This window comes from Terrapene carolina, unplaced genomic scaffold (assembly GCF_002925995.2).
Source record: "Terrapene carolina triunguis isolate 2854851 unplaced genomic scaffold, T_m_triunguis-2.0 Scaffold838, whole genome shotgun sequence".
Taxonomy (NCBI): domain Eukaryota; kingdom Metazoa; phylum Chordata; order Testudines; family Emydidae; genus Terrapene; species Terrapene triunguis.
The window spans coordinates 9,102,050-9,129,602 of NW_020665189.1; the positions used below are offsets into that span (position 1 = coordinate 9,102,050).

Sequence of the window (27,553 nt, forward strand, 5' to 3'; positions counted from 1 at the left end):
CATGTTTCATACCATAGAGAGCTTTATAGATCAGAACCGGCATCATGAATCGCACTAGGAAACAGATGGGGAGCCAGTACAGTTAACAGAACCTAGCTGTAATGTTCTGAGAACAACCCATTCCACTAGGTACATAGCCCAGTGCATTCTGCACTAACTGAAGTCTCAGAATACCTCACAGATAACTCCAAGTAGAGTTTATTGCAACAGTCTAATCTGGAGGTGACTCTGGAAAGGCCTGAATCAGTGACGTAAGGTTTAGCTCGTCACAGATGATAAAAAGCGGTTTGAAACTCTGCTACTACCTGGGAATCCAAAGGCACTTAAGAGTCCAAAAGAACTCCATGAATGAGAACCAATTTGGGAAGCAGTGGACACATTTCACCAAAAGATGATGCAATCAAAAAGCACATCGACTGCTCAAGTTGCTTTACTTGTTTAATGGCAGAACCTTAGCTGGCTCCTTCTCTCTATCTTGGCCAGGAGACACATGGCTGAGTGTCATCAAAATAGTGATGGGACTGCAGCCCAATATATTTGTCTCCTCTAGTAGACTAAAAAACATGATGAAATGGTGGAGTGGGGAGTGATAGAAAGGAACCCTGCAGGACCCTACATGAGTTCATCGGGGTGACTGAGCACTTGACACCTCCACCTCTCTCTGAAATCTATCTGAAAGAAGCGCTAAGGGGAAAAAATAACTGAAGCACAAGTGTGATCGTGGAACCTACTGCATAAACATTAGAGAAATCACACTCAGCTGGTTCGCTGCCACTCTTACATTTCTTAATTAAACTGGGCCAGATTAATCCCTTGTGTAACAACATAACTACGCATGCAGGACTTACCAACTAGGAGAGTGTAGCCATTCTGTGACAGTGTCATGAGGGTACAGAAAGGGTTTTCATCAGGACATTCCGAATGTTAATTAACTCAACCTTACAACTATCCACAGATTAAGCATTGGTTATCATTCCACCCTAAGTATTGCCTTACTAAAATACCATACTGACACATTTAGTAAGAGGCCAACTGTGGCTTCCTCACTGGGCCATATTGTGCTTGCCTTACTCTCACCAGTACTCCCACTGAAGTCAATGGGCCAAATGCATCTTCTGCTGCAACTCTATTGAAGCCAATGGACTGACACCAGGAAACAAATGTGGTCTATTAAAACTACTCAAAGAAGTAAGGTAAACAGAGTTTGGTCTTCTGGGAGACAACAGAGACACACATAGAAGGTATATGATGCCACTAACCATTTAAACATGAACAGGTCACATGTCTGAACCTCTGACCATATATAGCCCTGGAAGCTGAACATTTCATATGCCCCTCAGAGGACTTCTGGCCCTGCTTGTGAATTCTACTGAGTAACACTGAGTTCTTCATATAATATGTGACTGTTCCTTTAAAGTTACATTTATAATCAGTTTATAAAATGTTAATAAATGATTAATACCTGCCCAAAGCATGTTACAGATGTGTACTACGTGTTAACAATGGTTAGGGGCATATCAGTCATAGGTGTTGTACGTGATTATAAGCAACCTATTGATCCATTGGACTCTATGACCATCGATTAATCATTAAAATATCTATTAATCCTAGTTAGAACTATGTTTAAATGTACCCTTAATATTAAGAATGACCAAAGGGACTTTTTTCCTGTGGGCTAGATGGGACCATTCCCTGACTTGAACAGAAACTAAACAACAATTCTGAGTTTGGAGGAATCCAGAATCTTTTTCCAGATTGGGTTACAATACAAGGCCTCCTTCCCACCCAACTGCTGAGATTCCAGAGATAATATTCTATGCCACTGTGGCACTGGACAAATTAACTTTGGAATTTTTAACAAATTTTGATAATAAAAATTTATTTCCCTTGTACAAAAATTAATGATGTAAAATATACCTAAAGAGGCCACCATTAATTGTAAACTACCAAGTATTAGATGAAATGGGTAGTTTTACAGCTACAGCAGAAAGGTTTAAATTATGGGTCAGTGTACCTTAATTTTATAAAAAAAAAAAAAAAAGATTACCTATACTTAGGAACAAGAACCTCAAGGAGAATTAGCTAATTAACTGTGGCTTAAAATTAATGATACCAAGATGTGATTTTTGCCAGAATTTCTAGATCTACATCCTAGTTGGAAAGTAAGTTAAATTTTGCCTATGTAAAATATCTTAAATGTATGAAAGTTTCATAAAGAAATCACTCAGGACTTGAACTTGAAAACATTTACTAGGCAACATGGTTCTGTGGATAAGGCTGGGGAGTCAGGAGTTATGACTCTAGCTCTACTGCTGATCTGGGTACATAACCTTGGTCAAGACATGTCACCTTAGTTTCTCCCATCAGAAAAATGAGAGAATGATATGTTCCTTTGTAAAGAACTTTGAAATGTATAGTTTCAGAACCCCAATGAGTGGTCTCACTGAAGTTAAGTGAGGTTCCAACATTAATAAGCTCTACACCCAGTAGTAAGTGTTTGCATAAATAGAAGAAGTGAGCCTTAGGGCTTGTCTACATGGCGAGTTTTTCGTAGCAAGCTAGGGTGAGAGTCTACAGTGCACTAGCTCGGTGCACAGTAACTCACTCTGTGGACCCTGCTTCAGGCGCACTAAAAGTTCTATAGTCCACTTTGAGTTACTCCCATTTCAAAGAGCAGTACATCAAAGTGGACTACAGAGCTTTCAGTACGCGGTAGCAGGAACCGCATGGCAAGCTAGTACGCTGTAGATTCACACCCTGGCTTGCTGCACACTAACTTGTTGTGTGGTCCACCCTCAGTTTTTGAAAGGCCTGATCCTGCAAACGCGTAAAATTGGGTATGCTTGCAGAACTAGACTGGGAATCAGCTATGGGCTTGATCTTGCTCCCATGGAAGGTCAACAAACTACGATGTTTTCCAGACTTCCAGCTTAGGTGATGTCTCAGGAAATCATATTGATATATCACACAGCCTGGAAAGGGTTAAGTAGAATTTCTTCATGGTAAATGTTAATACAAATATTGCATCAAGTACCCACTGAAATATAAATTTAATATGAAACATGTTTGATTAAAGTTGAACTGTAATTTATTAATAAATCATTATTATTATTGCCTGGTTGGAGAGATTAATTTCCATACCAGAGAGACTCTAATTCCTTTTTGGTTCTATATTGGCCTAAGTGGCCTCTCAATATCCACTCTGTTTCTTGGAAACATGAAAGATCATTTCAGTTCCATTTTCCCCACTAAATCAACAACACTGAAATTAATTACACAAACAGTTAAGCTTAATGAGCATATTATGCCTGTAAGAGCCTTGGTGAAAACCAACTGTGGAGAAAGGTCGTATTAAAATGTGACACAGAACATAGAGAAATACAGTCTGGGGATCCCTTTGCTAATACTTGCAATGACCCATGTAAACTTATCTTATTCACAAACACTTTGCCTTGTATTTCCTTTTGGTACATTTCATTCTTGGAGAGCTGGAATGATTCAGACTCTGAACTGTGGAAGGTGCTCTGAAATTATTTTATAGACTTTCCGTATTCACTCTATGCATGTAGGGCCCCTTTCCAAGATCACCGAGATCAGTATGAGTCCTCCCATTGATTCCAGTGGGCTTTGGATCAGGACCTTATGTTCTTCTCTGCCTTCCTTCTACATTCCCAGCTTCTTTCCACAGGGTGAATTATAAGTGAAAGTCAGGGTAAGTCTGAATGAAAAGGGGCAAGGAGAAGTATTACTCTACACATTTTTAGGTGGTTTCCACTCGTACCAAACAAAGCACTAAATAAATGAACTAACCTGCTGCAGCTAACGCTGCACAGCACATCACAGAATAAATCATGGCATAGAAAGAAGAATGTTGGATGACTGCAGATTCTGGCTACACACAAGACACTTCTTACCCAGGAACGGGGCATTGCGCAACCTGAAAATATACCCTGGGAGGTAGGTAATCTTCAACCACCTTTACCTTATTTGCTAACAAACATGTGAAGAGAGAGCAGAGCTGATCAAGTTGTACCTTGCTCTTGCTTAGGAAACCGCTTCCTTTAAAAGTTATATGACCAAGATAGTCAAATTGGTTTAAATTTTACCTCTCTGAGACAGGTAAGACCATCGGGCGAAGTCTAGGAAAAAGTAAGAAAAAAATTTAACAAAAATAAAATTAAAACCATATACACTATTGTCTTGTTTTTGTTTTTTTTAAAGTGAAGCTGGATGGGCTCTTAAACAGATCCGGGATCTTCTGGTTCTTATTTGGATGTGCCGTATCTCACTCCATTGCTTCTCTTTCTTATGCAGAAAGGCAGTTAAGGAAGTCAGGGCTCCCTCTCCCCTGTATGACAATGAAACACAGGACATTGCATGAAGGAAGATGTGCAATGGTCATGCAACCATGCGATCAGTGGCAGAGATCAATGAGGTGGGGATGCAACATGACACTGAAGGAGCAATACGCTCTGATGCTGAGCGCCTCTGAGAGCAAATCCTCTCCTTCATGCGATCTTAAAAGTTTGGACAGAAGGGCTCCCTTTTTCCAATAGTTGGAGCCTCGCATCTTCTTCCTCATCCTGGTCAGAATACTTCTTTGACTGTAGAAATGAAAATCAGTTAATGGAGGAATAACAACGTCCGGGGGCTGGTGGCCTGTTCAGAATCACCACACTTGCAGCATAGCAATTTGATGCAATTCTCATGCACCTTGGGAGGAAGTGTTATTAGTAAATTAGTTTTTTTAAAAAAAAGAGGTAGGTTGGCTTTTTTTGTTTGTTTTAGAACTGTATTTAGTTCCACTTTGTCTCAGTCTCTCTTTACCTTAGGCTATGCTCTGAGATTTGGTCTGCAACCATTCATGAAGAGTCACATGGATCTTTAGAGCATTTCTCAGTACACAAGTTTCCTGGCCTTCATTCCATGCTATGAAGCTCCTACCTCTGGGTCAGGTCAGTTTTCTTAGCTTCTATTTAGTTAGTACCACACAAAAATACCTAAATTGCATGCAGTGCTTTTCTATGTTCCCCTTCATCACATTCTCCAGTTTCGAACACCTGATCTCTTCTTGGCCAATCACTGTGCACCACCAGAAGGATCTCCTGTGGACTAACGGAACACACGAACGAGCACAACTTGCTCAGCTGCTGCTGATACGTGACTGTGTCACCATCTGTGTTATATCTGAATTAGGTAGGAATTCCCTTGCCAGTTTGAGGCCAAAGATCAAATGGGCCATAGACACCAAACCACACACGCTCATCCCTATGGGAGCAGTCCTGCAGGTCAGCTGTATGGGCAAGGAAGTGTGTGTGAAGGAAGCCAATGCTGCTATGGCAGATCTGTGCCTGCCCTTACTGTTCTCAGAGCTCCATTGATGAACTTACACGAGCTGAAGATCTGTCCCCTAAAATCCTTAGGCCAGGCTGAATTTCACGGAGTAACATTGAATTCTTGTAAAAAACATAAGAATACATCCCCTCCCTTCCAACAGGACAAATGGAATTAGTAGGACTCTCTAGCAAGTTAAAGTAGCTATGAGAAGAGACAACCTTGTCTTTGTCAGGGAAAATGCAGCATGGTTGATGTTCCATGCCAGACCTCCACATGGTAGCCATAGGCCATTGGTCAATGGAACAGCTTGCAATCAATGCAAACTCAAGTGACAGCTGAGAATGACAAACAGCTCTTTCCTGTGATGTGTTCTCTCCTTCCAGAAGAGAACAACTGCTGTTACAGTATGTGCACTACAATCATGCACAACCTCCAAATGACAACTACCAGGATCACACAGTGCTACTATCAACCTATATAGTCAATGGCATCACATGGAAACATCTGACATTCAGTGGGGAGATTTTTCAAAACTGCCTCGGAGATCTGGTTGCCCAATTCCCATTATATTTCATAGAACTGGGCATCCAGATCTCTTTGACTGCTTTCAAAGTCTCTGCCTACAAGTATCCCCTACAATATAACATAAGAACATAAGGTGAGACTGCTCTAATCATAAAGGTGAGACTGAGCTGGCAGAAATTTTTTATCTGAAAGCTTTTTTGGTGAAAAACACATATTCAGACACAAAAACATTTTGCAGATTCGTGCTAATTTCACTGAATTGTTCATGCTGGACATTTTTTTTGAAAGTCAAAACGTTTAGTTTTGACACTTTCAAAAAAACATTTTGACTTTGATTCAAAATGACTTTTCATTGAGGTATTTCCTTAAATTGTATTAAAATGTTTTTTAAAGAGGCTCAAAACAAAAAATAGCATTTTTGATTAGCTAAAAATTTTGAAAAATTTGTTTCAGGTCAACCCAAAATCATTTTTCCCCAAAAGTTTTTGGAATTGCCAGCAAACCAAAAAAAATCAGTTATTTACAGAGGTCTACTAATCATAGACAACATTCAAGGTATGCACCATTACAATTGTTGACCTACATACCAAGATACTTTAGCTTTTTTACATACTTATTTTTATTGGAAGTATTATTATTATTATAAAAATATAAACACAGCATCATTAGTAACTGGTCTGCACTGATCAGCAATGTATTTAATTAACTTTCTGCATTTTGAAGTTCACTGGCTATATTGCTACATTACAATCCCCAGTCCTGAACTTCCATTCTGCAACACCACCTTTGAGCTACAGCAGTTCATCCTAACGGTAACAAGGTGCCACTGAAAGACTAGCTAATACATGTGCTTACTTTGGCTCCTGTGGAGGATGCCTCTATGCATTTCCTGAATAACTGCAAAGATTTTAAATTTAGCTTTGCTCATTTTGTATAACATTACTTTGGAGATCCAAACACATGGAACCCCCATACAAAAGCCTTCAGGCCACAGCTATACTGTGGAAGTTACAACACAACATATTCTCCTTTCTCAGCCTAATCTAGTTTGGTTGGGGAAAGAAAGCAGTTAAAATATCAGACATCTTCATTACTTGTGATACAATAGCTTTCAAAGATAGTTGGAAACCTTGCTATGTGATGCATTTTGCTGCTTCTCTGAGCAGGAATAATACATGCATACATACACCATTTGCCTACCAGCACTAGCTGATTTTCTGGGGATGCACACTAGCTTATCTGGGGGGGGGCTGGACAAACCCTTGCTTAGCAACCCCCCTTTCCTATATGCTATGGAAAGTTCCTGCCCTGTTGCTTGCACAAGTGATTAAAGGGAACCTACATACTCTGTTGAACAAAATAAGGCAGGATTTTAACTTGATTAATTTAGATCTAGTGAGGGGACACAACTGGTTGGAGATAAGCAATTATATGAGGTGCTCACCTTACTTTGGACAATCACAATCTCTAAGCCACTACCCCATCCCATCCTGCACTAGAAACATATCTGTGGGTGAACAATTGTTTTCAAGTGCTCCCGCCTTTCCAGTTCTATTTAGTTTTGAAGTATCTTGAGAATGGGGTAGAATGAAAATGTCCCATTTCTCAGTGTTTCCCAGTATTGTTTAAATACTTTTGAGTTTGCCTGCAGAGTCACAACACTGTGTTTTATGGCACAAATAAAGCTTCAGTTTACACCACCAATGATAACAGAAGCCCTAAACTCTTTTGATTGTGTCCCTGTCTTTCAAACAGGGACAGCACACATTGTATATTGAAACAAGATGATGCAATGCCATTTGGCACCACACCAGTCTCAGTAAAAATGAAATAAAAATGAACAACATTTACATGGCAGCTCTCTACACAGTAGAATAATTGTTGCACGGTTTATTAAGCTAATGTATTTCCTACAATATCCGTATTTCACAGCCCGCAGAATCTAGCTGCACCTTTAGTTTCAGTCTGTTAAAGTGAAAAGCTGAATACATTCTGGATCACATCTTCAGTTCAATTTTATGCATCTCTCTGCACCGAAGGTAGCTCAGATTGACACAGAGTAGCGTTAAGAAAATAATTCAATGTACTTTTTACTGAAATCTTAGAGGATAATTTCCCCAAGTTTATATTGTTTTAGCATGGTACAAGTCTATACCTTAGGGCTCCATATGGAGTGCCTAGCAAAAATAAAAATCTGCATAATAATATAAAGCTCTCGAGCACTGCCATCTCCAAGACAATATTCTTATTAGGATGTAGATTGGTGTAAGTAAAAACCGTTTCACAACTGGGGAACTTGCTGGTTCTGGGAAGCTGCAATTCATCTCTAATTTAACAAGTCCAGTCCAGCTAGGTAATGCCTGTAAACCGACTATTAGTGAGTGATGTGAAATGGGGTCTGACTTTCAAGAATACCATTTCACATGTTATTTCTACCTGATAGAAACCACAAAGTCTCAGTGATCTGATGAAATAATGGGTGAAAAACAAGAGAATCTAACAGTTCTTTTTTATGAGAGTTATGGTATCCACAAGTTAATAGAACATTAGGTCTGATTTAACATTCCCACCAGTTTCACATTGGTGTAGCCCCAGTGACTCCAGCAGACTTACGCCAATGTAAGTGATATCAATAATCAAACCTATTGGGCCTGGTTCTGGAATCACTGTGGCCCCTTTACAGTGGCTCAACCATCCAAAATTGGCCACAGAGCTAGCACGCTTGGCTTCAGGTACTGGGAACTCTCCCAGTGCAAGAACAGTGTAAGACAGCCCTGCATAACCCACAGTCTATGGACATGCTGAGAAAGTGGTCAAGGAGGAGGAGGAGGTACGTTGGGGGAAGCGGCCAAAGTGCTTTATGCTTCCAACTATTCTGTGCTGTGGATTAGTCCGTTGATGGCCATGCCAAACTGCTTTCAATTACAGCAACCTCTGCAATTGCTCTAACTTCATTCAAGTGGTTGCCATGGCCTCTGGCATAACTGTTGGTATGACTGAGTAGTAAGACCTCCTTCAAAAAGGTAGGTAATAGAGTAACAAACACAAAAATGTAAGATAAATATTAATCAGTATTTTCCAATGGGACTTAATTGTCATTGTCATTCAGAAACATTTCTAATAGTTTTGCAGATACAGTGTCTTTCAGTGGGTTTTCTGGCTAAGACAAACTCAAGAGAAGTTCAGATCCCTGGGTGCATCATGTACTGCAACCTAGCACAACTGACCATTGTAGGAAAATTTCTGCATATGTACTCTGGATCCTTTCTTGATTACAGTAATGGGGTGTAAAAATTATCCCCAATGAGTGACTCTGGGGGTCTGTTTATCATTGCAAGCCATCTTTTGAACCAAAAGGTTTGATTATTTGTTCATCTACCCACCCATGGTTTACTTTTAGAAATATCCCCTGTGGCTTAGAAAGACAATTAGGCAAATGAAGCAAAGAATAAATGAACATCAAAGAGCAGTAAGAAAGAAGGCAGTTAAAATATCCTGCTGTTGATCCCCATTTTTACCCAGCAGGACAGTCAATCTCTGCTCTTAGATATTGAAGCACAAAGTATATTTGATTACTAAAATTTTGTAATTTAGACCATGAAAGGGAAAGAAAATAAAATAAAGACACTGAATTCTAGTGGGTTAAATGGAGAGCTTCAAACTTTCTCAAAATGAAGAGACTGACTAGAGCCTAGGAAGACTTCAAATTAATTGTCTGATGGCTAATATTTGTGGTGAGGATTCTTGTGTGGATTCACTAACATTCTGAGATGGTTCTCTCTTCTCCCAGATATTGATGGGCTAACCTATGTCTGTCCTCTAAACGTTAATCAATCACTAAGCTGGATGCTCTACAGAGATCAACAGAAAGGTCCATATGGGACTCTGAAGAACACACTCCATTTTGGGCTAGATCCAACACCTGATGTTCATTGGGTGTTCCATTTCAGTAAGAACGTGAGAGTGGGTCCGTAATAATCATTAGTTGTTCCAACTTTTGCCTCAGCTGCAGACCTTATGAGTGTTGTTCTTTCTACAGGACTCTCTAACATGTGAGAAAGAGCAGCATCCTTCCAGAACCATCATGTAGTAAATAACACATACAGCCCCTTATTGGCCATCCTCAAATCATTCAAAGGGCATCTGATCAGAGGTTTTGTGCTTCCATACCAACTCCATGAGCCCCATTCCCTGGAAGAAGAGTAGCCTCAGCAGCCTTAAACTTCCTTTTAAAGGTGGCTCTGTGGAAAAGCAATATACAGATCCCGGGTGCACATTTGACAAAACCACTGGTGATTGTGAGTCTCCAACTTGCAATACCTTAAAGGGGCCTGATCTTTACAGGGTAGGTGGCTCAGTGCTTTCTGAAAATCAAAGCCCTTTAAAGTCTTCACAAGCTGGGCATCCAAATTCACTAGTTTGAAAATCTTGCTCTCAAGCTCGATAATTTCTACAGAGTTGGTGTGAGGGATGGTGTACCCAGTCCCAGGATGTGGGTGAAGAAACAGAGACACATTTCATCCATTCAGGAGTGCCCACTTTACAGTATCTGATGGGTATTCAGTCTATTAATCCAGCTGGGCCATAACAACTTTTTCTATACTATTGTGAAGGTGGCTATCTCCCCAATGGCTACATTTCTGTCCAGACCATACTGATGTTCACCAGTCTGAACCGTGACACCCTCCAAATTCAGAACATGACTTATATTGCTGAGAACACTTTTGTTCCAGACAGGCTGCTGAGAATGTCAGGGAGGAGATGGGATAAGGAGTGGTTTCATATAGTCTCTGTCAAGCCAGTCTCAGCGGAGCGTGTCTATATTATCTTTATCCCAGCACAGGCTGTATGCCATTGTGATTACGTACTAACATAGCTTCAGAGTGAGATTCAAAATACTCTCTTTTGTGAATGGGGAAACATTTTCACTAAGGAAATTCTAGATGTTTTGACCTACCTCTAATAAAATCCTGCAGCATGTTATTTATATTTGAAATACAATACTTAGGAATGTATATTAGCATTTAATTGAAGATGAACATTAACCCAAAAAGTAATTCATTTAGCAGGACATGAACCAGAGCTCTCAAAATCCAAAAGAAGGCAGGCTACCCCTTGCACTACAACAGAATACCCAGTGGTCATGTTTGATAGCACTGATAGCGTCTTCCATGCCTCTAGTCACTAGTCGTAGTAACCAAGGCTGGTGAAGACCAGAGTGTGGTTGTCATGTAACAACTGGAGTCAGAGTTGTTGAATCAAAGTTGCTTAACACACAGACATTCAGTGCATGATTGTATGATGGCTGGGAGCATCCAGACAGGCAACTACAGCAGCAGAGCATTTTAGAGCACTCGGGGTTACAGGACAAGCCATGACATTACCTCTCACTGGTCTAGGTTGCACCCCAAAAATGTAACACCAGACCTGACTGATTTCTCACAGTAATGTTAAGTCTAAACAGAGCTATTTCAAGATATCAAAAGTCTGTTGGAGTCCCTTTCAACACAACTGTGAATGAACTATCTCCGTAGCACTTCAGCAGATCAGGAACTGATCAACGGACATTTTGTAAATCTTCACTGGTTTAATGAAAATAATAACGCTTACACACTTTGAGATGCATCAGAGCTTTACCAGGCTTATCAAACCCCATATGTACATTCAGAGCTGTCCCATAGAAATCCCCTACAGCTTTACTGGCACTCACATAACCAGTGCAAATAAATCTTTCCTCGTTTCAAATGGGTAATTCTGTGCCTTAGTTACCACTTTGTAGGACAGAGCACCATCCATTACAGCAAGGATTCCTGTGATATGCATTTTTTCAAAACCTAAATTGGAATGTAGAAATCAATTCAGTGCTTAAAACACTTGATAGTTTCTCCTAATCAGCTCTTGGATTGCAGTTTGCAGTATATTTAGGAATTTATCTAATAATACTAATTAATGAGGTAGCAATCAGATGACTAATAAATAGTGCTGAAGCCAAGTATGGATTTGATTAAACTAAAATAACCATGGTGACCCAGTTTGAAGAGCTGCAGTAGATTCTTTTTTCACATTTCAGAATCCATTGCTTAGGAGTCATAGTACACTGGCTGTTATTGTTCTTTGAATGAAATCTCTTTTGACTCTAATATTAGTATAACACAAACTTTTGATCAGACTTACTTAGGTTATTTGGAGATATACCACCCTCTATTTCCATGTAAACGTAGTAGGAATACTTAAATGTATCAATTCACTTATCTAGACATTTCCAATGTGTGCAGCAGCCTGGTATCTACTCCTGGGGGAATTCTGCACCACTGCACAACTCAGAATTTTGCAGAAATTAAATGTTATATGCACAGAATTTCCTTTCCCCGCCACAGAAATGGGCTGCAGAGATGTTGGCCGCCACTAGGGGCCGCTGGACCCGACAGATACCAGCTTGCAAGTAGAAGACACTGCGGGGGAGGCGAGATTGCTGGAGGGTCCCCAGCAGCTGCAGTTCCCAGTATGCCCTGGGGGAAAGAGGTGGTGGTGCACAGGAAATTCCATACAAGCCCGGGACCCAGCATCAGGTCGTTTCTCCTTCTGGATCCCTGGACTCTAGGAGGGTGTGAGTGTCTGGGCTGGGGAGGGGGTAGGGGAGGGTCCGCACCTAAGCTCTGGGGTTAGGAGGGGGTGTGAGTGTCTGGCCCCCCTAGCTAGGCTCTAGGGGGGTGAGGGCAGAAACAGGAACTGGGTTGCCCTACGGCTTTCTTTAACTCTCTACTCCTGGGGGAATTTGTGTGTGTGTCTGTATTGTTACAGAAATAAATGCTGACAAGTATTCTGAAATAAATTACCAAAATATTTGAAGCTGGCATGATTATATAGTGTTATTTTGACAAAATTTGCAGAATTTTAAAATAGTGTGTGCAGAATTTTAATTTTTCAGTGCAGAATTCCCCCAGGAGTAGGTATCTGAGCCCTGTGCCTAGGCATATATGACAAATGATGTTCAGACCTGTGTCCCGCTCATCTGAAAACATGCAACATTGAACATTTATTGAGACGATGCTTACAGGTATGTGGTTAGTTTTCATCATTTACATGAGGTATGAATGCACACAGCATGCCTGGTCAAGGCACAAACAATGCTGGTCCCTGCGGAGGTACAAATGCCCTGTGACATGCATTGTAGTTGACAATTATTGTAGGAGTCTATCTATTTTTTTCTGCACTTCTCGATGTTTGTGTGGGAGATATAACAGAAAGTAATACTGAGAAATAGCTCGATTCTGTTTCACACATTATAGCTAACAGCTGCATGCTCCTGGTTCCAGTATAGCTTGCAAGCCTCTTCCACTCCTGCCATGCTTCCACCCCCTTCTGACAACAAAAATTACTACAAGACCCCAGGAGGGGGGACCGAAGTCTAAGCCCACCCAAGCCCTGACACCCCGAGCCAGTGGGCCAAAGCCAAAGCCCGAGCCCTGCTGCCCTGGGTCGGGGGGGCCAAAGCTGAATCCCAAGGGCTTCAGCCCTGGGGGAAGGGAGGCTGTAACCTGAGCCCTGTCACCCAGGACTGAAGCCCTTGAGCTTCGGCCCCGGGCAGTGGGGTTCAGTCTTTGGCTTCGGCCCCGGGCCCCAGCAAATCCCACTTTGGGGTCCCGACCCACAGTTTGAGAACCGCTGCTCTACCTCCTATTCACCCAACTCAATGTACTGTCATCAACAGTGAGGATAGTATAAAGGGGAGGTAGAGGGGATTACTATCCAGCTCACCCTCCATAATCCCCCCTTTACACTTCTGGCACCACGAGAGAACATTCAGGGCACAAACAAAACTGCAGAACCGAACTTGGATCATAGCTCTGACCACTCCACCTCCCTCCAGCAGTACAAAAGCATTTACAGCAAACTGAAAGTCAAATGCACCCAGCATGCTCTGCACATGCAAACCACGTACTATTTCTGAGGTTCCCCCAAGAATGAAAATGAGTTTCGGGGAGGTACGGTCACATATACTACTAAAGCAATCTATCATGACTTGTCTGGGGTATGAACAATAAGTCACTGTTTTCCCCCCCCTTCTACTCGCACAGCCACAGCACCTTCAATAGCTTGACCATCAAAGACAGGGCTTCTGTGTACTGCTGACAAGCTGGCTAAGCTGAGGAGGAGCAAAAGGAAGACTCGGGACAAGATGTTTGCAGAATTCCTGGTAGATAATAGAGGAAAAGCAAGTTGGCTGAGAAGCGGAGGCTATACATGAGCATCCAGATGAAGAAAGAAATAGAGCTGTCCAGGAGATCATGGCAGTGACCAAAGGCCACATCACAGAGCACAGTTGAAAGCGTGGCTTTGGCCAAGGACAGCAGAATCATAGAATTCATAGAATCATAGAATATCAGGGTTGGAAGGGACCTCAGGAGGTCATATAGTCCAACCCCCTGCTCAAAGCAGGACCAATTCCCAACTAAATCATACCAGCCAGGGCTTTGTCAAGCCTGACCTTAAAAACCTCTAAGGATGGAGATTCCACCACCTCCCTAGGTAACCCATTCCAGTGCTTCACCACCCTCCTAGTGAATTTTTTCCCCCTAATATCCAACCTAAACCTCCCCCACTACAACTTGAGACCATTACTCCTTGTTCTGTCATCTGGTACCACTGAGAACAGTCTAGATCCATCCTCTTTGGAACCCGCTTTCAGGTAGTTGAAAGCAGCTATCAAATCCCCCCTCATTCTTCTCTTCTGCAGACTAAACAATCCCAGTTCCCTCAGCCTCTCCTCATAAGTCATGTGCTCCAGCCCCCTAATCATTTTTGTTGCCCTCCGCTGGACTCTTTCCAATTTTTCCACATCCTTCCTGTAGTGTGGGGCCCAAAACTGGACACAGTACTCCAGATGAGGCCTCACCAATGTCGAATAGAGGGGAATGATTACATCCCTCGATCTGCTGGCAATGTCCCTACTTATACAGCCCAAAATGCTGTTAGCCTTCTTGGCAACAAGGGCACACTGTTGACTCATATCCAGCTTCTTGTCCACTGTAACCCCTAGGTCCTTTTCTGCAGAACTGCTTCCTAGCCATTCGGTCCCTAGTCTGTAACAGTGAATGGGATTCTTCCGTCCTAAGTGCAGGACTCTGCACTTGTCCTTGTTGAACCTCATCCGGTTTCCTTTGGCCCAACCTCTAATTTGTCTAGGTCCCTCTGTATCCTATCCCTATCCTCCAGCGTATCTACCACGCCTCCCAGTTTAGTGTCATCTGCAAACTTGCTGAGAGTGCAGTCCACGCCATCCTCTAGATCATTAATGAAGATATTGAACAAAACCGGCCCCAGGACCGACCCTTGGGGCACTCCGGACCGACCCTTCGGTGAAGAAGAGCATGGAAAAAGACAGAGATGCAGAGGCAATGCATGGGGATGCTACCCTGAGCTAGAATGTCCTCCCACAAAACATGCCCCTGGGAGGCCAGCAGTCCCTGCAGGCCCGTTATTTGGGACCCTGCCATGTTCTACAGCCTTAGACAAAGCTGCCTACTGGGACCAGCAGGAACTCCTAACTTCCGCCTCCCAGCAGCAATGCTCCCAGAGGCTCCCATTTACCGCTCAGATCCAACTTCTGGGTGCCAAGAATCAGCTCTTTGTAGCCCGGCAATGCCCCTGAGAATTTTGAAGCAAGGCACTCAACCCCAGAGCCCATGTGGACAAGAAGAGATAGAGCCAAGACGTATACTTGCCTTTAACTTTTTGCACGCTCTCCGAATTGTTATATTTGAAATGTTCTTACCATTGCACTATGAGTTTTGTTTGCACAATTGCAGTAATTAAAGGTTTTTGTAAAGTTCATTACTTAAGAAGAGTGGAATTTTTTTTCCATTTGTTTCATTTAAACTCTGTTATTGGGTATTCTTCTTTCATAATAAAGCCATTAAAATACATCCATTGTGAGTCATCTTTGTATTTAACACAGAAAATCTTTTAAATAAAGCTGCAATAATTCATAGGTTTTACCAAAGCACATAGGGAATGTTAAACTTCAGCCACCCACACTCAATGTCCCAGTGCTGGCAATATCTCCATCCCAGCCCCCCATCATCCCAATGGGCTAACATGCTCAAGCATGTGACTCAAAACACAAACAGCAGGCATCCCTGACAACATTCTCACGGGTGTTTGTGTTCTCTCTGGCATTCCTTGCTAGCTGCTCGAACCTCCGATCAAGTCTCTGCACCTCAGTTAGGCTTTCCCCCCTTGCTCTCACAAATATTGCACAAAACACAATGTGCAGTTATAATGGTTAGGAACTCTTTTTCTGCGGCTTCCAACCTATTCCATAAAGAGCATCACCTGCCTTTCAAATGGCCAAATACACACTGGACTACTATTCTGCAACTACTCAGGCAACCGGTAAAATGTTCCTTCTGTGAATGTGGCTTGTATATGATTTCATTAGCTACAGCATTGGGGATAAGCCAGGTCCCCCAGAATAACTGGACCAACCTCCACACTATTAATCTCCACAGTGCTCCTGGGGGCAAAAAGTCCTGTCTCCATTAATTTAAATATTACCAAATTCTGAAAGTCCCTAGCCTCGTGGACTCTCCTGACCATCCTGCAGGTCTGTAAATCTGCCGCATTGGTCCACCAGTCCTTGGAGCACCATGGAGAAATAAATTCTGCACCCTGTTGGTGTGTGTGAAAATGATGGCATGTTTTCCATCAATTGCCCCATTAGATTCTGGGAAACCCATGCACGAAAAGCCATCAATAATCTCCTGAGCATTACCCAGCTTCATGGTCTGGTTAGACAACACCTTATCAATTCCCTGATAGGCCTGCATGAAAATGGCCCCAACAGTTGATCACCCCACGCCAAATTGTTTGGCTGCAGACTGGTAACATTCTGGGGTGACCAGCTTCCAGATGACAATGACAACCCATTTCTCCATGAGTATGGAACACTGCAAATTGGTACGCTGTTGCTCAAGCTCTGGGATACCTCCAGAGAATGCTAGATCAGTTCAGCATACATCACAAGAAAGGTAGCCCTCCCCATCCTGAAGTTCTCTGGATGCTGCTGGTCATCCCAGCTCTGCAGCACCCAGTCCATACTGGTTTCCCAGGTACAGAAATGGCACTGAACGCTTTTTAGCTAATCCAGGAACCAGTCCTCTTGTTCTTCTGCCTCGTCCTGCTGTCACCTCTGCAGAGTATCCTCCTGTTGTTGCCATAGAATAGTCTCCTGCTCCCACATCATCTTCTCAGTGGTGTGATGAGCAAGATCCATTGCAAGGTCCATCCAGCTCTGAGTGCTGCAGTATAGGCCAAACAGCCTGTGCATAGTTGCTCTTGTCACCATAGTGGCCTGGAGCATTGTTGGGTCCATGCTGGCCCACAGCTGTTTGAAAATGGTATGAGCCAGCCCAGAAAAGAAATATAGGGTGGAGACAGCAGAAACATGCCTTTTTAAAAAAACTGAACCTGTTTGACTTCCCACAATTCACAGTGAAAACAATCCCAGGATGCATGCTTCTCAGTAGCTAAGCAAAAGACCATGGGATACCCCACAGAATGCTACATACTCAGTTTGCAACAAGCAGCTGCCACATGTTTACACAATGCAAATAGAAAATGGAACAGGTGTTGTGTACTCACTATTGATGCCACTGCTTACCCCGTGTGTAGACACATCCTGTATCACTGTTTAGCTGGGCTGCTTACCAAATGAAATAATCTAACACACATTGCTAGCAATTGCCACCAAAGTGACCTTGTTCCATACTATTGATGTGGGTTTGTTCTGCTCATCAGAAAATTGATTCAGGAGCAAGATCTTCTGTTAACATATTGATTTAAGGTGAAAAAGGTAAGCAAGTGCATGGAACCACTTCAGTATTTCTATGCAAGTGCCAGTGTAGTGTAGTTACAGGAGTTGGGCAATAAATGGGTTAATAAATATCTTTCCCTGTTGTGTAAAAACAGGAGAGTAAAAGTGAAGATGATAGAACACTTAGACTGATGGATGGGATTTGATATACCAGCACCATACTAGGGCCTGCTCCTGCAAAGTGCTTGGTACCTCACTGGAGTAGCGGTGCCCCCCACCCAAATTCTGATTGGCTGCAGGATTGGGCAGGACAGTCATCTATACACTATTCACAGTAATAATGAACATAAGTGCCTTTGCGTGGAGGCCTGCATATAAAGCGAGTTGCATCCCTACGTGCTTTATAAATAAAGTGACAGGAATAATGAAATCCACTAAAGTGAGGACACAAGATTTGTGCTGCTTGGAGAGAAATTAATATCTGAAACTTGACATGATTCTCATAATGAGGCTGGTTTGGAAGATGCATAGATTTCATCTATGTAACCCCCATGGAATTTACCAGGGTTCCTGGGTTTGTGTGTGCTAGTAACGCAGGGAAAGTCTGTTGGTTCTACGGATGGGCATTCCTGCAGCTCAGGGGAGTGATAGGAGGCATTCCTGTATGGCCACCAGCGTGTTTGATCAGAGGAGGAGCAGTGTCTGAGAGAAGGGGGACAGTTCAAATGATTGACGGGGAAAAAAAAAAAAGCCCAGAAATGTAGAGCTAGCCTGACCAATAAGGAAGGTCCTCAGTGAGATGCCCATGCCCAGGAGCACTGTGAGAGAAGAAAAATGCCGAACTGGCCTTTGGGCACCTGGAAGCAATATCCCTAAACTTGGTTGTTTCCTGTTCAAGGTGACTCCCAGTTTATACAATTGTGTTGGGAAAACTCCCTATCCCATCAGGCTATGCTAGTCCTTCAGCTCCCTAGGTAAATCAGTCACCATGTAGTAAATACTGCTCTGGCTGCTAGTTCAGGGCTGCCCACCTGATGTGACTGTATCAGAGCTCCAGGGCCAGAGATTAGGAGTTAGGATTTTTGGTATACATTATTATAATCAGCACCCCATCCCTGCATCCTTTTATGGGGAGGGGCTGTCTTGGGAGCAGAAGAAGCCTGACTCCTGTATGAAGAAGACACCTGCCAACTGAGACTGTCAGCCCCTCTGCAACAGCTGAGGAGTCAAGATTCAGCTCTGAACCCGAGGATCATTCACAGAGTTGTGAGCGCACCATCTTTTAGACAGACAGTCAGGGAAATTGTTTGGGAGACCCTCTACTCCCTGAACTGTATCCTCAAGCCATGGGGATTTCATCACCTACTGTCCTATTAAATCTGTGGAGTGACTTCCCATCTTAGCCCCACTGACAGTCCTTTGGGCTGCACTGAACCCAGTCAGTCAAGTTGCTTATTGCTGCTACAAAAGATACTGTCATCATAGGTCATCAAGGGCACCTACGAAGTACTGGTATCAATGGGACACTAAATTTTACTCTTGCTATATCAGGTCATGTGAGTGGGGAAATTCATGGGTATTATCAGAATAGAGAGGGTATCAGTGACTCTTTACCCTATTATGTTATATTTACTTCCTTTTTAATAAAACTATCTTCAACTATCTGGCAAGAAACTCAGGGCCATCCTGTGCTTAGAATTTTCCTTCCAAGCTGCCCTGGTGATCTTCCCAGGAAGAGGTAAGAGGAGGGTGGAGGTAGTGCCAAGTAAATACATCTGGGAAGAGAATAAGGAAGTTACACCCTGCTGTGCTGGAATCCCAATGAACCCAGGCCCATCCATCCAAACCCATAAGGAGACTGGCATTAAAGGAGGTAACCGGGTGGATAGGGGTGTTACAGCATGTATTACAGTAGTACTTACAGACCCTTATACAGAGATCAGGGCCTCACTGTGCTGCATGCTGTACAAATACACAAATACATACTAAGGGACAATCCTACAATGTCTACAACATCTACACTGCAATGAATAACCCATGCACTGAGTTTCAGAGCCCTGGTCAGATAACTGAGGCTCGCAGGCTTGGGGTGCAGGACTCTAAACGAGCAGTGTAGACATTTGGGCTCAGGCTGGAGCCTGGGCTTTGAGACTTTCCCCTCTCGTGGGGTCTTAGTGCCCAGGCTCCACCCTGAGCCTGAACATCTACACTGCTGTTTTATAGTCAGTCTGAGCCAACTGACCTGCGCCAGCTGCGGGTTTTATTGCAGTGTCAACATGCCTTGTGTGACTTGCCCATGGACACACAGGAGGCCTGTAGCAGAGCTAGGAACTGAATCCAGGTGTCCTGGATCCTGATCCAGAGCTTTAAGCACATGACCATCCTGCTGCTAGGATAAATCTTAGACTGGGATTCACTGCCTTAAAGAACAGATTCTATAGGGCTTGTCTTCACTACGGGGGTAAGTCAACCTAAATTACACTACTCCAGCTATGTGAATAATGTACCTGGAGTTGACGTTGTAGTCTATATGGTTTTATAAAAATATGCTAATGAGTGAATATAATGTAACTGGAATATGCTTCATGCAAAAGGTCTCTTGTAAGGTACCATTACAAAGCTTATAATCTACTGAGTGTGATCATCCTATTTGTATAAATGTACCACTCTTGTATCTGAAACTAGAAATATGAAATATAACTCTGAGGGCCTATTGTAATTATGCAAAGTGTGGGCGATTAATGGTGGTTTGGAATCTTGATGACTCCCATCAACCAGGACAATTGTCTGCAGATGGCTGTGTTTTACCCGTAAGTCTTCCTGTATATGTGTGTGCTGGCAAGTGGGCAATGAAGTCTTGCAGTGACATGTGATCATGTCACCTGAACTGGAATCCATCTTTAACCTGGTGTCTTTCCATTGAGAAGGAGGGGGTGGAAACCCAGATAGGGACAAAGGATTCCTGCCTTATGCAAAAGATATATAAAGGGGTGGAACAGAACAAAGAGGAGGAGCCATCATGAAGAATCCCCTAGCTATCACCTGAGCTGGAACAAGAGCTGTACCAGGGGAAAGAATTGTGCCAAGGCCTGGAAGGTGTCCAGTCTGAGAAAAAACTTACTGAAGCATCTCTGAGGGTAAGATTATCTGTATTCAGTTTGATTAGACATAGATTTGCATATTTTATTTTATTTTGCTTGGTGACTTACTTTGTTCTCTCTGTTACTACTTGGAACCACTTAAATCCTACTTTCTGTACTTAATAAAATCACTTGTTACTTATTAATTAATTCAGAGTATGTATTAATACCTGGGGGAGCAAACAGCCATGCATATCTCTCTATCAGTGTTATAGAGGGCGAACAATTTATGAGTTTACCCTGTATAAGCTTTATACAGGGTAAAATGGATTTATTTGGGTTTAGACCCCATTGGGAGTTGGGCATCTGAGTGTTAAAGACAAGAACACTTCTGTTAGCTGCTTTCAGGTAAACGTGCAGCTTTGGGGCAAGTAATTCAGACCCTGGGTCTTTGTTGGAGCAGACGGGAGTGTCTGGCTCAGCAGGACAGGGTGCTGGGGCCCCAAGCTGGCAGGGAAGGCAGGGGTAGAAGTAGTCTTGGCACATCGGGTGGTTGCTCCCAAGGGGGGTTCTGTGATCTAACCCATAACAGACATAGCTTAGGTTGACTTACCCCGGTGTCTTCACAGCGCTGAGTCGACGGGAGACACTGTCTGGTCAACTTCCCTTACTCTTCTCGGGGCAGGTCCACACTACAGGGCTATGTCAACCTAAGTTACGCAACTCCAACTACATGAATAATGTAGCTGGAGTCGACATACTTTAGGTTGACTTATTGCGGTGTCTCCACCGCACTGTGTTGATGGGAGAAACTCTCCCATCGACTTACCTTATGCTTCTCGTTCTGGTGTAGTACCAGAGTCTACAGGAGAGTGATCGGCGGTCGATTTAGCGAGTCTTCACAAGACCCGCTAAATTGACCCCCGGGGGATTGATCACCGCATGTCAATCCCCCGGTAAGTGGAGACAAGCCCTTGGAAAGCTAGAGTCCCGGGGTCGACTGGAGAGCGCTCTGCCATCAATTAGCTGGTCTTCACTAGATCCGCTAAAATGATTGCAGCAGCGTGGCTCTCCCCATAGTGGAGACCAGCCCTCATGAGTCTCCTCCTGATGCCTGCAAGGCAGGCACTTTCTTAATGTAGAAAAAAATAAATGAAGGAAGGAAGCCAATTTCTCCACTGAGCCGGCACTTGTTGCTGAATAAACAGCTAGCCTTCGAAGGGACCTTCTGCTAGAGGAGCTTTCAAGTAACTGATGCAGAGTTAAGCTGGGACCATGAGTAAAAAAACAACCACCACCACCTCTTGCAATTCCAATTTTAAAACAGCACCAAAAAGTGAGACTAGAAAGAATATGTCAAGCTACCAAACTGTGCTCGCTTTTGAGAACTAAGCCTGGGAAACTCTCCACAATGCACTTATTAAATGAAACCCTCACAGAAGCACTCTGAATTATAAATGAAGTAATTCAACTTTAATTGTTTTTTTCCCCTCTCTTGGAAAGGTTATTCATCAACTACCTATGATGAGCCTAGAGAATGCATTACAAATGGACCTTCTCTCTCTCTCTCTGCAGAACTTTGGCAGTGATAATAGTTCTACTTCATTGAAAAGCAAATCAGACATTCTGAGTTTCCTGATTTATTAATGCATTGATTTCTATAAATGTCAGCATGTTTTAAGCTTTCAGGCAGAGAGCTGGGGGGGAACAATCAATGGATAGTAAATACAATGTAGGATGAATCAAGCAATCAGAAGCGATAATTAAAGCCTTGCCTAATTCAAGGACACATAGCCCTTGGGTTATCAGTGCTCCTGGAATAGAAGAAAAAATACATAAAAATTGATACATGCACTCAGAGAGGTTTTAACTTGAGTTTTAAAGATAAGTCACTTCACCTCAGACCTTGGTGCTTTCATACATTTTGTTGCACTGACAGAGGCAGAAGGAAAACTGAAGGAGCACAGCTTGAGGGCTAGACACTGAGCCAGCAATGGAAAGGCACTGGTTTCTGAGCACCTAATTCCCTTAGGCCCCTTTGAAAATCTCAGTCTTGAGGTCCAATTCACCATAGCCCTGTGTCATGTGCATGGATTTACACCTAGGCCAACTGTGTGTAAAACACTGCCAAGTCAGAATGGTAACACCCACCTTGTATAAAGTGATGACACAAGGTGGAGGACAATGGTGAACGTGGCCCTTCCCAACCAGGACTTTAGTGAAGTTTATATGTAAACTTCATAGATGGGTCCATCTCTTTAAAGGACTGGCACCTTGAATCTGAACATCAGTCAATTGTAGGGAAGTCCAGGTCTGATCTGGAATCCAGTCTTTGAAGCTCAGATCCATCTCTATTTAAAAACCTTCAGTTGCTGCAGTATGTATCTATAAAATAGTTCAGGAGTTCCAAAACCAAGTAGAAACGTAGGATGAGTTTGTAATTAGCCTTTGAATGTGTGTGTAAAGAGGACTCATGGAAGTACCCTTAGGTGCTTTGACCCCAAGACAGGGCCAGACAATTAAAGGACCACTCCCTCCCACAAGTGCCTTCATCATCACCTGCATTTTTGGAAGGTGCATCAAAGATGGGGGGTCATGATCCCACCACCTCTAATGGCTAGAGGGGACAGTGAGAAAAGAATTTTTTGGACTAAATTTTGAATTATTTGCACTGGAGGCATACCGGCAAGATAATGACTGACTGAAACAAAACAGGTACCTCTGCACGCAAAATATGCAATTGTGCATCCAAAGTAAGTAATTACGCATGTACATGAGCAAATTCCATGGGCAACTGTTTACAGAGCAACAGTTCTCTGCTGCTATTAGACTGTGGAGTTCCCCAGTTGCATGATTTTTTGATTTTGCAACTGTGGAAGTAGGCAGTGAAATCAGCAGGGAGACTCTTTTTATTAAAAGCGATACACAACTTTAAGCAACAGTATCATGTATTTACATTATCCCACAGTCATGTAAAATAATATAACTGCTCGTAGTGGAGATTAATACTGCATGTGTAGAAAACTATTTTTGCAATCACTTGTACTACTCACTATCTAGGATTTTTCAGCTTGTAAAGTTTAGCTTTTTTGAATTGTGTGGGTGAAAAAATATCTTAATCTTCACAACAGAAACAAGATGTTTTCCCCACAACCCCATAAACTAGACTGCTCAAACTTACAAAATCATCTTTGGGTTGAGGACTAGGACGAAAAATTTCAGCCAATAAGGATTTTTTCCCCCAGAAGGTCCTGAGCATATGAAAGTAAGGGCTTAACATGTGATTTTCAAAATAACTATAACAGGGTTTGGGTTTTAGGACCATGCACACAGAGAGAGAATTGCTGGCTCACCCTGGAACCAGAGCGTGAGGGTCCTGTGAACTCCAATCCCAAATCATAAAAGTGTTTAGATGTCTCTGAGGCAGAGGGGACTCAGGAAAGGGATAGAGCTGTCGATTTATGGACAGCCAAACCCCAGAAAACGGTTGGTGTTTTGTTGTTTCTTTAGGCAAAACCCCAGAAGGGATAAGATTGGATCCAACCCTGTGCACTTGCTCTGTTAGGAGATGGTATCGATTACCCTCTGCTTACACTAACTGGAATAACAACAGTGAGTATCAACCACAGGAAAGCAGAAAAGGAAAATTATTCTGCTAAAACGTTGTTCTGTTTTGTTATTTCTTGAGCACCTAGAGTATTAATAGTTCTGAATAAAACATAGAATACAACCTAGAGCCTATTCCAGTCCAAGCAGTATGTTGGCTGAGAATTTCAAAGGTGCCTAGAGGGTTTAAATGAACAACTCTCATGAATTTCAATGGGAACTGTGCAGCTAAATCCCTTACATAGGTCTGAAAACCTCAGCCATTGTCTACTATCAAAAAAAAAAAAAAAAAAAAAAAAAACCCCTCTCTGGAAATAACCCACATTGGAGAATGGAATACACAAGTTTTAACTTGCAGGTCCTGTGAAATCTGCACTTATCCCTCTATATCACACCTCAAACTCAGATTTCCATGGAAACTCTGTGGGTAAGGGTCCTCTGCACTGCTGCTTGGTCCCATCTGCTACTGGATCATAAGCTCTTTGAAGAGTCAGGATTCCTGGAGCTTCCCTATGATGGCTGATGCCTTGGTGGGAAGGAACTGCATCTGCAGTAACTTACTCTGCTGTGACTCATAGGTTTGGGAAAGGGAATCTGACAGGCCTTGATGAGCCCCTTGCCCTTCCATGAGGTCTCAACTCAGTGTTTCTGTGTAGTCAGGGACAAGAGGGCAACATATTGCTGAGGTGGCACTCCCCTTGCATACCCTGCCAGCCTCAATCCATGCGAGAGAGTGGAGGGAGCACAGGATAAACACTGCAAATCAAATAATACAACATTTACCACATAAAAATGAGACAACATCCTCCAAAAGATTATTTCCTTCCATTTAGCAAAGCTGGTGTTTAAGTTAAGCAGATTGCACCAAAGCTGTTCGAAAACGTGGAGTATAATTAAATGGAGCATAAGTACCAATTAAGCTCTATTCGCACACAGAGAAACTGCTTGGAAAATACTGTCCTAACATGCAACTCCTGCCAGGATCTTCTGAAGGGCCATGAAGAATTCTGACAGAGAGAGATATGCATACACAATACATCTATATGCTGTACACATACAGACAACACAGTCACCAGCTGAACTGTATTGGTTCAGGGACAGAACATCATAACTCCATTGACTTCAATAATGTCAACTTCATTAAAGTCAGTGGAGCTGTGACAATTTAGACCTGCTGAGGATCTGCCCCTTGGCACAAAAGAACTGTCACCAACTGGAGCAGCAGTAGGGAGCACTGTTTGTAAACCAGTCACTACACGGCAGTATCATGTGCATTAGAGCAGTTGGATCCCAGCCAGCCGATGGCGGCAGTAAACACTGGTCATTAGTAGGTAAAGAAGGCACTGTTACTTGTACCAAATAGGAGTGCCCTACTCTGACTCAAGAAGCAAATCAACACAAAGGAGGTTTGATGGCAAAACCTGCAGCACAACCCCATAAATTAACATATGTAGCGTATTTGTAGCCGTGTCGGTCCAAGGCAATTAGAGACAAGGTGGGTGAGGTAATATCTTTTATTGGACCAAGACCTGAAGAAGAGCTCTGTGTGGTTCAAAAGCTTGTCTCTCTCACCAACAGAAGTTGGTCCAATAAAAGATATTTCCTCACTAACCTTGTCCCCCCATAAATTAACAAATCAGTTTCATTCACAGTCTTATATCAACTGTGATTTTTAACATGTATTTCATAACCCGAATTAATTCAGCAAATGATTTGTATTATTCACATGAAATAAAGAGACATTAAACAAGCATTTAACTGTTTTGGTAAAAAATTCCAAAAAAGTTAGGCATCAACATCTGTATTTTGGGATCTAAAGGGCTGTTCACCCAACTTTGAAATTCTCAGTCCAAATAAATGTCATTTTCCATTATTAATTACAAAAAATCATTCTAGAGTCTTTGTTGATTGGCAAGGCTCCAGCGTGAAAGAAATAACACATTGCAATTCACTTGACGGGAATTTTATTTACTGTACAAAGAAGTACTTTTATCCTTTCACCAGGTCCATACTTTGCCCATTGTAACATTGCTAGAGTTAGTCATTTCAGTTGCAGTTGTTTGTTTAATATTTAATATTTCACAGTTCAGATATGCCCACTGACAATGGCTTTCCTACCTTATCTAGCCAGACGGATGCAAAACAGCAGCCTGCTCTGAACACAACAGCAGAGCAATCGCATTTTAAAAAAATCTGTGGTGGGACGGACCAATGGTGGGTGAGAATGCTTTGCTTCTCCACTGACATGGATGAGGATAAACAGCATTTTAACAATATTATGGGGAACATGTCCCCTTATTATCCAAAGTGATTGTACCTATGAACAGTGACAAAAGAGACAAGATCTCAGGCAGTGAAGGAAACCTGGCTTATGTGATTACTCTCTCTCTATTCTGCTTCCTAATGCTCCTCTGTACAAAGAAAACAACAATTTTCAGACAAACGTAATACACAAGTTCCTCTAAAGCTCAACAACAAATAATGTAATGTTATGCAAAGGGCCTAGAAGTTGTGCTAGTCAATACGCAGCTGAATGTATCAAAGAATCTTTGAAATTTCATATGGAGGCAAGAATGAATCTCACAGGAGCTTTTCCATCTAGTTCTAAGAGTTCTGAAGAGTGATTGAAAGTGGATTAGACAGATCCCCTAAGAATTAAGGTGGGTTTTACTAAGAGTTACTAAACAGTGTTTGGTACAAATAAGGCCCCAGGGAGCTAATGGCTTGCAGCTATGCTCTTTTTCACAGATTGAGGATTTCACATCTCCATCACTTGGGATGGCTTGTTTTGCAAAGCTCAAGTGTTCAGTCAGAACCCTGGAGTGATGTGTTGTATGGTTGAAAGCATAAGGCAAATGCAAACACTATGCATTTATGAAGGTGCCCTTAAAAGCTTTCTTCTGTCTTAAACAACAACAACAAAAAAGCTACATTATTGAGAAGAATGGAAACTTTTTGCCAGGTTTTCAGCACTCCACTGAGATGTTTGCCCCCAAAATCTAGGAAATATTATGATGATTTGAAAGCAAGAATTACTTCAGTTTGAATGTGCTGCTAATGGTTAACCTCTTCTTGCTGGACAAGACTCATTTCTACTGAACGGAAAAGCAATGTTTAAAACAAAAGTGACAAAAATCATCCACTGATATAGTAATGGAAGAAGCAGGATGACGGGTCTGATCCTGAGCTC

At 42.4% G+C, this 27,553-nt stretch overlaps 1 protein-coding gene across 1 annotated transcript in view; it reads right to left on the reverse strand.

Annotated features, from left to right (window-relative positions):
• The window catches only part of KCNIP1 (potassium voltage-gated channel interacting protein 1), a 554,351-nt gene that overhangs the window by 50,413 nt on the left and 476,385 nt on the right, over positions 1 to 27,553 (reverse strand). Inside the window, exon 2 of the mRNA XM_024206157.2 lies at positions 4,107 to 4,139. Within this exon, the coding sequence (XP_024061925.1) occupies positions 4,107 to 4,139 (33 nt within the window). The remainder of the gene's footprint in view (positions 1 to 4,106; positions 4,140 to 27,553) is intronic.